General features: G+C 33.5%; 1 protein-coding gene across 1 annotated transcript; it reads right to left on the bottom strand.

Annotated features, from left to right (window-relative positions):
- Positions 1-104: 104 nt before the first annotated feature.
- On the bottom strand, positions 105-10,527 carry LOC143601567 (1,4-alpha-glucan-branching enzyme 2-2, chloroplastic/amyloplastic-like). Its single transcript, XM_077078951.1, has 21 exons — positions 10,179-10,527; positions 9,336-9,490; positions 8,966-9,186; positions 8,276-8,374; positions 8,121-8,163; positions 7,584-7,643; positions 7,174-7,254; positions 6,801-7,001; positions 6,370-6,491; positions 6,100-6,219; positions 5,558-5,687; positions 5,368-5,482; positions 4,779-4,903; positions 4,003-4,106; positions 3,274-3,418; positions 2,451-2,598; positions 2,263-2,363; positions 2,021-2,098; positions 1,457-1,612; positions 619-693; positions 105-537 (listed from the first exon to the last, which is right to left on the bottom strand). The coding sequence occupies exons 1-21, from the start codon at positions 10,276-10,278 to the stop codon at positions 409-411; spliced, it is 2,508 nt and encodes an 835-aa protein (XP_076935066.1). The 5' UTR covers positions 10,279-10,527; the 3' UTR covers positions 105-408.
- Positions 10,528-12,623: the final 2,096 nt, after the last annotated feature.

A 12,623-nucleotide genomic window follows, 5' to 3' on the forward strand; every position in this document is an offset into this window, starting at 1 on the left:
AAACATTTTCTTTACAAGCCTTTGTTTTGACATTATAATTTTATAGGAAAATATTTAAATAAGCACAAACACCTTAACTAATATAAATAAAACATAATTTAAAAGAAAAAAACATTTATGTATTTACTATAAAGTTTACTTAATGTATAAACTACAATCTGTGTAAAAACATTTGTTTCACAAACCTGCACACTGCAACAAAGATCTTAACTAATAACTAGCCGAACACCGCAGTTACCATACTTTATTAAAACTAATAACGACTTAATTATATCAAAACTCCTTCAACCCGAGCCTAGTCAGTACGACTGAATCAACACGTCACTCTCTCACTCATCTCTTTCATGCTCGTTTGCCACTTTCTCCATAGACAACCATGGCACTTCTGCATAACGGGTCTAAGTAGACTTACTTGACAACAGTGACGGGCGTGACAACAGTGGCGGGTGTGCTATCCTTTACGAGCTTGTAAACCACTGCGGTTCTTGCAGGTGCGTACACCATGAACGATCGAGGCCTGTTATCATGATTTCCTTCCTGCAAAATGTTTAGGGAATTAAGGGCAAGAAAATGTGTTATTTTCTTTTGCTTAGTTGAAATATAAATGAAATCACTTACAAAGGTGAAATATTCAGCCTCATGATCGAGTCTACCAAAGCCTCCAAATAATGGATCATCGGAGTCTAGAGCAATCTGAAAGATTTAATGTTAGGTTTTGTCAAGTTCAAATAGTTAATACTTAGCCACACACACTAATATATATAGGTGAATGTTCTAGGCAGAACACAGTTTATTTACAAGAACAAGAACAATATAAATCATTAATTTTTTTTTAATTTAAAAAGATGGTTGAAATAAAATGTTTATTCATCTCTTCTAATATTAAAAAGTGTAAAAAAAATCCATCCAATTATAAAACCTACACATGTGTAGACTGTCGATAAACGTTTAATAACGAAAAAACACACATTAACAAATTAGTTTAATGGTTTTTTTCTGTACATAGCATTGACATTTGTATGTACGAAGTAAAAGTACTAAAAAATTATATGAACTGCTAAAGAAAAAAAAAACTAATGATTTAAGTTTATTCTTTTTATTCTCACAAAAATTTAGTGTTTTGTAATATACATATTTTAAGCGGTTATATGATAGCATAACAGCCTCTCTTTCTCTCTCAAACCATATCTGGTCAGCACCACATACAAGTGTTAAGCGTCGCAGTTCTCCACTTAAAATTGGTTATGTATTGAACGCGTCCCAACAGCCGTTCATTACAAAACCAATTTTAAGTACAAAACTGCGAGAACTGCATAAACACTTGTACCTATAACTTTAACTACATAACATAAGGATTAAGGCAGCTCTCCAACTACATTTGACATGCACTGTTTACAAGTGCTTGTGTAGTTTCTGTGACTCTTAGTTTTTGTACTGAATGTGCAACAAAACGTACCTTATACATTCCAGGGAGTAAACAACTGACACGGTAGTCTGAATAACTGTTATACCAATGGAAATTGAAAACGAAAACCAAGTCCTCTCTTTCAAATATTATTACTCTCTCTTCTTCGTGTTTCCGCGATATATATTGATGCCTTGATGTCATAAACTGCACACACAGTTGATCTAGTTTACATTATAGTCCACTAGAGCTGCCAATATGGGCAGGGAGACTCGTACGGGTTATTTTCTAAAATGTATCAAAACGAGCCGGTTCAGGTTGGGTTGACCTGCTAGCACTTTTTTGCATTGGTTTAAATAAATATCATAAATAATCAGAAAATTATTAGATGTTTACAAAACAATATAGTTACAAGAATAATCGACATCCTTGAATAAAATGATTTTGAAATATAATTTTAATAGTGACTTTAAACCCAATTGACCCATTTTTTATTGACCCATTTGATATAAAGTAGAACCCAAATTCCATTTATAAGCAAACGGGCCAAAATTGCTACCCACTATAATCCACATTGCAAAACAAAGATGAAAACTTGCACAAAAATTCACATACATTATGCGATTCCTCCAAATGATGCATCGCCCGATCAAATTCTTGTAATCCACGATACCTTAAATAATCTGCATCTCCCTGTGCATACGAATAATGATTATTTAAGTGAAGGTTATAATGGTAATTTATCAAAATATCATTTTCCTGCATCAATCTATATGAACAATATTGAAACAATCACATGTTTGATAACAAAATCATTTTCCTGCAAATTAATGTTATGAATACAAAAAAGAACTTACCAGATCAAACCTACGCCTACACTTATCGAAGCTATTGCCATTCCCGGGTATAAATCTCCCATCAGGGAGACGTTGATCGGCTCTTGGAAAATCTATCCACTCTGACCAAAAGGGAAAGAAACGCATATATTGTTATAAGGCCGCATAAAACACAAAAGTTTTATGAAACTACAAATTATATGCTATACCAGGATGTCCAAACTCATTGCCCATGAAATTCAAATATCCTTCTCCACCTAATCCCATTGTAATAAGTCGTATCATTTTATGCAATGCTATACCGCGGTCTATACGCGGAGTCGATGGTCTATCCAATGCCATAAACTCATACATATCCTGTGTAAGTACACAAACAGCTGTTATTCCAAAATGAAACTAATTATAGATATTTATGAATTTATAGCAATGCACTAAAGCATCAAAGTTGCATAATTCACAAATTTGTAATTAAGCCAGTCCGCCACATAAGTTTTAGGGGTGTAAACGACTCAAGCTGCTTGTGAGCACCTCGGGACTGGCTCGCTAAAAACTCGAATTGAGCCGACCTTAAACGAGGTCAAACCTAAAATTAAGCTTGTTTGATAAATGAGCCCAAGCCCGAGCTTCATTTATCAAGCTCGAGCTGGCTCACAAGCCTAAACGAACCTATAGGTTATTCGATATATTAAATATATATTTTATAAAAATTTTTATCGTACATAAAGTTATTAGAAAATTAACTAAATATTATTATGCTATATAAATATATTGTAACTAATTTATATGTGTGTCAGTGTGTGTGTGTAAAATTATAAATGTTAAATGTATATAAATTAATCAACAAAAAATAAATGAGCCAAGCTTGAGCTCTTGTAAGTTAAACAAGCCGAACTCCAGCCAGGACAAGCTCAGGCTCGGCTAGTACAGCACTACATCAGAGCACTGTACAGTTTTCCTAGTCAGAATTACCAAGTTTTTTGAATATTTATACATAAACAAGGTAACAATCCTGCAAAAAATAATAGTTCTAACCTTGTCCATTAGCCAAAATGCAATAGTTTTATCACCAACCAAAGCTTGATCATGGCTTTCAGCATAAGAAACACACTTCTCAGACCATCTTCGATTCGTAAGCGTGTGCACGATATCACCCATTAACCAATCTTCGTCCCTCAGCCTAACCCAAACAAACAGTAACATAACCTTCAACATGCAATTTTTTATACACAAATGACTGTTCTAACCCAAGGTTTGGAAACCATCAGTATATTTCCACATTCTCAATAACATTATCCTAGATAACAGTCTCCAGTTTACTATTTTATACATCTATGTTGTTTCATTTGCGGTATGCATATGTAAAGTTTGCAAAAAGAATATCAACAGTTGCATTAATTCCACAAATTTACTTTTAAATGGGTCGAATCGGTTTATTTATTTTTATCTTCAATGGGTCAAGTGGATAAAGGTTAAGAAAAAATGGACAACCGGTCAAACAGGTTCCAAGGGTCAAAAGTAAACCAAAACTTTAATTATTAACTGATCTTTGTTGGAAAGTTAAAAAACACGCAAACAGATTTGATACAACGATTATATATACAAAGTTCTTAAAATATGAACATAAAGCATTTATGGTGAATCCGAACCAAAAGTTTTTATGGTGTACAGAAAACATCTTTTTTGACCGACCCATATCAGCATGTATAAATAAGAGCCCACTTCATTAATAATAAAATATATAGAAAGTTGGAGTTTGCATACTTGAGAAGCTCAATCCACTTATCAGCAATTGCCATATGCAAACGGTAGTCAAACCCGACACCACCGTCCTGTACAGGAATGCAGAATGTTGGCATTCCACTCACCTGCACACCGTGAAAAATGTGAAATTAGCACTAGAAATATGAGTAGAAAAAAATAACATTCATTTTAATGACAATGAAAAAATAAACATTCACTTTAATGACAATGAAAAAAAATCACTTTAATGGCCAAATGAGGCCTTGATATGGTTGTTTGGAGAATGTTTGACCGTCGCTTGAAGTCAACTTTGCATACATGGTTTATAGAAAATATCTCAACAGCCACTTTCAAATTTACACTATGTATATAAAGTAGAGGGGCAAATTTGACATATTTAGTTATGAATGAGGGTTAGTTTTATAAGTTTATCTCCAAGATTTCAAAACCGATAGAATAAAAATATTAGCTAACAGAAATAGCTCAAAAGAATCTAACGGGTAGAAAGTCTCCCAAAGTGCATTTTTAATGCTTACATTATTTAAATCAGATTATTTAAATGGTAAAAAGAAAGATTATTTAAACAAAATTTACAAAGATTTGAAAACTTTGGACGTGATATATTTCAGGTCAACCCTGCCTAACTTGTTTTGACATGTTACCTAACCTTACAGACACGTCCTTTTTGCCACCTCATGTATGCTAATGTGTCGGTCAAAAAATATGTATGCATTGTACATAGGTTTACTATGTTTCAAAAGTAAAATCATTTAATTGGAGGAGAAACAAGACAATACATCTTCACCAATAGAGATGGCTTCCGGAAAGAGCCCGTGAATAAGGTCATTAACCAGCATTAAATAAACCACAGCATCAACGTCGGTTGCCAACCCGAAATACTCGTTGTAGTTTCCGGTGAATGCTACCTAAACAAAAAACATGGTTATTAGACACTAGCTCAAAAATCACATTACATGTATATCTTTAGTATGAAGGTTGGGTTGTGCTTTATCTTAAATGGGTTAAATCAAAACAATTAGCAAAAACAGGATCTTGCAGCCTCTAGGTGTAAAAGTTAACAGACATCCACTCCAAGGATCATCACTATTACGTTTTGAGTGAACAGTAGGGACTATAGGTGTGACTTTAGAAAGGTGAGGACTAAAAGTGCAATATGGCCAAACCACAGGGACCATCAATGCAATTGTCCTCTAGGTGTAAAAATTAACAGGCATCCACTACAAAGACCAGTAATGTTATGTTTAAGTGAACAATGGGGGTCTATAAGTGTAATTTAGAAAGGTGGGGACTAAAGTTGCAATATGGCCAAACCACTGGCGCCATCCGTGTAATTAACTCTTGATAATTAGATACAATACAAGTAACTTGCCTGTAAACCATGATGTGTGTACATCATTGAAGTCACACCGTCAAATCTAAATCCATCAAACTTATATTCATCCAACCACCATCTTGCATTTGAAAGAAGATATCTTAGCACCTGAAACAACACTAATACATTAAGTTCTAACCATCACATTATTTGAGTTGAATTGAGTTTTGAAAATTTTGGTACCTCCCAATGTCCATAGTTGAAAAGACGAGAATCCCACATCCAATGATAACCTCGTTCTCCAGAGTGGAAGTAATGACTATCCGTCCCATCAAACATATTTAGACCATCTAAAGTGTTGTTTGATGAATGACTGCATTCAATCCATTACATGGAAGATAAATACAATACGTATCAACTAGAGGAGGCAATTTTAACCGATTTGCCTAGAAATTGGTTGATCTTGGTTATGTTTTAGCTCTAAATGGTCAACAGGTAAACTTACAGAACGAGGTCAAAATGGAATGGGTCGAAAGGTACAAATGGGATCACTGTGTATGCAGAATTTAAATGTTAACAACCTCTTAAATGAGCCATTTCTTTTTTTACATTAATTACCTTATCTCAAATGAAAATATCATAACATAAAGTTGTACAATCACAGACGGATCGACATGGAAACCAAAGCATGCATTAAAATTTGTGATGTGCAAAAATAAAACATAAAAACTGTTATTGTACTGAGGTACACACCAATAGCTACTTGGCAATTAAGTAACGGTTACCTGTGTACAATATCCATGAGAACAACCAATCCCAATTCATGGGCTTTATCTATCATAGATTTAAGATCATCAGGAGTCCCACACCGACTGCTAGGTGCAAAGAAATTTGTCACATGGTACCTGAGGCATAACACAAAGTACACAAACTTTGTTTAAAAGAAGATAGCAACAACAGTTGCAAAAAAGAATGCAACAATGATTCATAACGAGAAGTGACACAGCATTTAATGATAAAAGGGACACGATGACAAATGATTATTCAAAAATTACCCAAAGCTAGCATAATATGAGTGCTCTTGAATGGCCATGATCTGGACTGCATTGTAACCTAGCTTTTTGATGCGGGGGAGAACTTCGTCTCTGAACTTGGCATAAGTGTTGATCATTGGTTCCTATACATGACCACATTAGAAAAAATCACAATTTATGATTACAACTTCTCAAAAAAATTAATACAACCACAATTTTACAAAATTATTTTTTTATTCAACTTTTTAAAAACCCAACGATTTATGCCTATACATACTATTAACAAACTACTTTTGTTTCTCAACCCTAGAGTAATTCAATTATACTATATAATTAATACATTATTTAAACTTTTTCTTGTAAGGGCACATGAACTTAAAAATCTATACCATGAGTCCATGACACACACACACACATGTGTGTGTAGAGAGAGAAAGAGCAGATATACGCACCGTGCTACTCATTCCTACATGTGCTTCATAAATCCTAAGAGATTTCGGTTTCTTTGGCCGAGGATGTTGAAACACATATTTTTCCTCTTTGGGTGGATCATAGTAGATTCCATTATAAGGAATCTCACCAGGAGCTTGTACAGAAAACTTTATCCAAGCGGGAATCGAGTCTTTCAATCCAGATGGAGTATCCATGCGAATCTACAATGTAACATACATACACGGTGTCATAACCATTCATACAAAAAATAGAAATATAACTCTACGTTTTGTGGGTCCCATCTTCCTTTTTACAACTAAGTATATCAGGAAGATTCAATATGGCATAAATAGTTACAACTTACAGTCATAGAGAATATTAAGGAAGTTGTACCTTCACTCTAGAACCATGAGGAATAGGTGGAGAATTATCAGCATTGTTTGGCAAAAAGATCTCCCAGACACCAAATTCATTCTGTTCATATTAGAAAAGACACTAAGTTACAAATTATAATCCCTTTGACCATTACTAAAGTCAACTTTCAATTTTACAGATTCAAACTTTGTACTTCTCAAAACAAAATTTGACATTTTGATGTCCAAAATATTTCAAAGCGTATTTGATATTAGCCATATTATATTTTTCAACTAAAAATGTTCAACTTTTTCAATATTAAAGTTAAGAACACCTAGTTTGACCTTCAAAAGTCAAATCCCTATTCACTAGATTGTAATCAATTTAAACAAAAAAAAAATCATATGTAGCTACAATGATTAGACATTCAGCTTGGTAATAAAACATACCTGGGTCATAACATCAGCATTTGGATTCCAGTTGTTAAAATCTCCAATAAGCGAAGCTGACTAGAATTCAAAATTTTATTATTATATTCAAGAAAAGAAGACATAGATGATTAGGTGGTCAAAGAAAGGTGTCGTTATAAACATATATCTAAAAATTTACACACTTTTATATTTATGATATGAATAGGATTTTAAGAAACTTAAAAGTTGTATTTCTCCATATCATATAAATAAAAAAAATGTTAAGATCGAATGATATCCTGATTGGAAAATGAATGGCCCGTGTTTATATAATATCCTGATTAGAAAATGATTCTAGTAACAAAAGTATATATAGGATTAGAGGTGAAAATTCAACCATTATATTAATGAGTGGATTGATTTGAATGTTTAGTTTATAACAGTTCAAATGTGCACAATAAAAAAATAGGTAAAAAGAAAATGGGTCAACCGGGTCAAAGTCACCCAAAGTGTATTTGCAATGCATACTAACTACTAGATCACTTCATTCAATATTATTGTAACAATGCAACAAACCTTAGCTCCAGGTGCCCATTCCCTGTAGGTTATACCTGTCTCACTGACAAAAAAGAGTACAATGAATATAAATACAATAGACTCACTACCAAATAATAACATGCTATCATCAACTGAAGAAATTTAAAAAAAAAATAATAATAATTTTGAGATACCTGCGAGTGAAACCAAACTTCTCATAACCCCGAGAAAAGGCCTCTAAACCACCTTCATACTTGTCAATTGACTCACGCATCTTCTTGTAATGTGAATATCTGAAGTTAGTTAGAATAAGTAGATTAGGAATAATAATTAACATAAGTTTAGGAAATTTAAGAAACTGATTCTTCATGAGATCCATTACTCATACAACTAGTGGCGTCATTTTCAAACCAGTTAGTTATAAATAATGGGTCAGACAATTAAACAAAAATAAAGGGTTTAGAGAAACCGTCGAAAGCCATCCAACGTGTTTTTTTTAATGCACTGACGATATAACAGCCTAAACCAATTCATTCATTTTTTGGTATCATAGTTGACACACTTTATTTACAGAGAGATTAAAAGGCATGGACAAAAAGTGTTTCAGGTCAGTCAGCCACTCAGCCAGACAGTCCGGATCTAGGGGTGTAAACGAGCCAAGCCGCTCATGAGAAACTCGAGATCGGCTCGTATATATATATATATAAAAAATAATTACAAAAGCATATAAATTTATTAAAAAATAATATACAAGCCGAACTAGAGCCTAGACGAACTCAGGCTTGGCTCCGCTTAGCTCGTTTACACCTCTATCTGGATTCATATCAAAGAATTACAAGCGTTGGCACCCTTCTGTTATTCTAAAGTAGAAAAACATATCTAACCGATACTCAAGATGCTGACGATGATTTCCCAAAAGTGGGTCGATCTCATATATTCTCTGTCCAGCTCCGGCTCCAGGAGGAGGAATTAATATTTGTCGGACGGCCTCACTTTCTTTGCTAATAACAAGGTCAGGTAAAGCCTCTTCCTCTGTAACAGCAATATCCTCTACCAAAACCGCAGAAGTCATTTCACTTGTCTCATCGTCTTCACTTTCTGATATCTGAACCAAAATATCACCAACCATCAAATTAATTATTTCTAGAAATAACAATAATATTTAAAAGGAATATTTCTAACATATTCAAAATAGTTACAAAATCTATAAGTTAATGGCTAAAGACAAAATGCAAATGCAAATGATAAGCATACTTTAGGATCTTCGGTATCTGCATCAACAGCTTCCAGTTGATCAGTTGAAGAAGAGCCGTCTCTTTGACTGTCAGAAATAACCGCTTTTCCTGTTGCAGCAACTATAAACGAAGGGGATATGGGTTCATATGCTAACCTTCCACCTAAAAACTTCCCTACAAAGAAGGACCAAATTTAGATTAATAATGTTTTAGTGACATCAATAACGAAACTAAAAATAAAAACACCATAAAAAGGGAAAGAGAATAAGTAGCTTTATTCCATTGATCCATTAAAGGCCTCAAACAAATAACAAAAATATTTCACTTTTCTCTTAATGTTTCATATGAAGAATAATTCATCAAATGCAGTCCTGCTATCAATACACCGCCTTCGAAAGTGTACACCAGCTTGCCTGTCACATCTTACATGCTATATGACATTTTTGGCCCTATCATAGAGGGCCACATGATTTGGCCCTCATACGACCCGTATGACCTTTTTTGCACTATCATTAAGGTCGTATGTCGTATGATGTCATATAGGACGTATTCGTTAGTCGGTTATATTTTTGTCAGCCAAGAAAAGCATACGGATCATATGATTCGGCCATCATACGACCCGTATGACCTTTTCTCACCTAAGCGTATCAAAACCGCCCAGTTGATCACTTTTCGCCATATCATATGGGCCGTATAGTATGTCTATGGTGTATCACACAAAGCTCTAAATACCCACCTCACATGAGCAAAAACAAACCAAACCCACCAACAAAAATCAAACATTTAACACCCAAGTCAGCAAAACACATAAAAATAATTGAAATTGGAATGATGGGTGTTAGCTTAAATGATATAAACTTACTGGTAATGGAACATTTATTGAAGAAAACAGAGAGATTAGTAGAACCAGAAGCACGGTGAGGAAGTGATGGAAGAGGATGCAATCGAAGTGTATAAACCATATTTCTTTCTTTCTTTATATTATTAATAATAATGAATAACAGTGGATGTTCAATTTCTCAGATCTATGAATAATGTGATCAGAGTTTTAGGAAGCGAGAAATATGATGAGCATGTGACAGTGGATGTCCTTCGGCCGTGAATGCATGGAGATTTGGGTTTATTAGTTAACTTCTTCACATGGAGAAGTGTGAGTGATTGATTGACTATTTGACCATCTACAAGATCAGAAATGAGAGGCCATTATCACAAAAAGACTTGTGCCTTTACTTATAAAGTTTGTTATTATTTTAAAGGAGGGACACGGTTTAATCAAATATTTCATAGGATATTCTTCTATCATTTCTTGGATTTTTTTGAATACTAGCAAAAGTGTCCGCGCGTTGCTACGGGTTCACGTAAGTTATCTTCTCGTATTGGTTTGTAGTGTTTGGTGTTGTGTGTAATGAGTTACCAGTGCGAGCGAGCTGCCACTTGTGCATATGATTTGGTGGATTTTTTTTGGGCGGTGTTGCACACTAAAATATTAACATATCCATAAGCATCGGATACATCGTGTTTTGTGAAATATTTGTTAATAAAGTAGGTTTGTATCGGTTTTGTGAATTTTAATCAACATAAGGATTAAATGTGTTTTAATTGGTGAGTAGTTAGAGTTGAAATTTAATCGTCCGATAAAGAAATAATCAAATTAAGACCACTAAGTTGCCGTCAACGAATTGTAAAAAGGGTAAAGTGGTGGGCATACGTGATTTTATTGTGCACATGTATACTGGCATATACATATATATTGGATCAATGGTGTTATAAATTACCTGGTACTTGAGTTCTAGAACCAAGGTAACATTTGCTTTATTTATTTATTTATTTTTGTCACAAAATTTTCTAGATGTTTACATTAGCCTCACCAAAGTTTCATTGTTTTAATTTGTGCTCTCTTCATCAATGTTATATACCATTCAAACTTTTCATGGTTTATTTTAGGTTTATTGGATTTTAATAATCCCTATTGACTTGACTGGTATTGACCGATAATAATCGTTATTCATTTTATCACTACTGGCGGTCCCAATTTTTAAAAAGTTGGCCCACAGTGGTCCTCTGTTAAAAATGATTTAACGACGTTATACGTTTTCCCGAATTTTAAAGTAATGTTTTAGGGATTTTGATCGGAAGAAGGATACGAGTCGATTGATGTAAAACTGATCTCGAAAAGGTTATCCAGACGACTTGATTTTCGTTAATTGGAAGTTTAAACTCCTGAATTGAAGCATTGTTTCGTCGTTTTGAAGGACCCTTTCTAAATAAGTTTTACAACAATTAACCCGTATCATAATTCCGATCGAAAGCTCTAAAACATGAGTTTGGAATTCGGGTATAAAATGATGAGTTATTTAATTATGACTTTAAGGCATGAATTTAAATACATCCGAAGTTGAGAATTAAAAATCGTAAACCCTCCATTAAGAGCAAATGGAAAATAAGTGTGAATTATGTGTTATCCTATTATCCATTTTTTTAAATACTAAAAATATGGCACCTTTTGTATCATATCCTTTGTTTGATCCATATGATCATAAACTAGTGGCTGTTCGTTAGCTCGTTTAAAGGTGAATCTTGTGGTTGCTCGTTAGCTCGTTTAATAATCTGCATGCGAATAACTTATAGTCATATTATTAGAAGTTAAAAGTGAAGCAAGTCTACCTAAAACATATTGCATATTCATAGCATTTTGTGCAACATTGTTCATTTGTTTTGATGATTGATATTATAAGCTTTGAGCATGTTACCTTGTCATCTACATTTTGTGCAGCATTTTTCGCACGTATTTAACTTCAAAGCTCAAATGTTTCAAATACCTATAACATATGCATATTATGAATTGATTAGTTAAGACTATACAAACTATATACCAAGAATTAAGGGTGTGCATGATTCAGTATTATTCGTTTTTTTTGCTAAAATCGAACAAAAAATTGATACTTCAGTTTTTGAATTTTTGAAAACCATTCGAGATTGGTTTTTCGATTCAAAAAATATTAGGCCACAAAAAAGAAAGTTGGTCCAAAACTGTAACGTTGGCCTAGATCATTTTGTTAATTAATAAGTAATTGATTATTATACATTTATGCCAAAGTATTCGTGTCACATATTTGTAATATAATTTTTTTTAAATTACTTAAACTAAAAAAATAAAACTAAAAATTGAAATCATCTGCTCCATTAATAGTGACATTTATGTAACATTATTGGTATCTAGAATATTTCCCACAATTTTTTGGAAGAATTTATGCAAGCCGTTTATGGGGGTCGGGAAAAACGGTTCATCTTTTGAACCAAATTGAAT

This window comes from Bidens hawaiensis, unplaced genomic scaffold, assembly GCF_021521415.1.
Source record: "Bidens hawaiensis isolate Kalapana, Puna unplaced genomic scaffold, B.hawaiensis_p1.1 tig00056750_1, whole genome shotgun sequence".
In the NCBI taxonomy this organism is placed as follows: Eukaryota; Viridiplantae; Streptophyta; class Magnoliopsida; order Asterales; family Asteraceae; genus Bidens; species Bidens hawaiensis.

Coding starts and splice junctions, on each gene's coding strand:
- LOC143601567 (XM_077078951.1), bottom strand. CDS start 10,278: ATGGTTTATACACTTCGATTGCATCCTCTTCCATCACTTCCTCACCGT. Junction 7,255..7,583: donor ATGCTGATGTTATGACCCAG/GTATGTTTTATT, acceptor TAATATGAACAG/AATGAATTTGGTGTCTGGGA. Junction 2,599..3,273: donor CATTTTGGCTAATGGACAAG/GTTAGAACTATT, acceptor GTACTTACACAG/GATATGTATGAGTTTATGGC.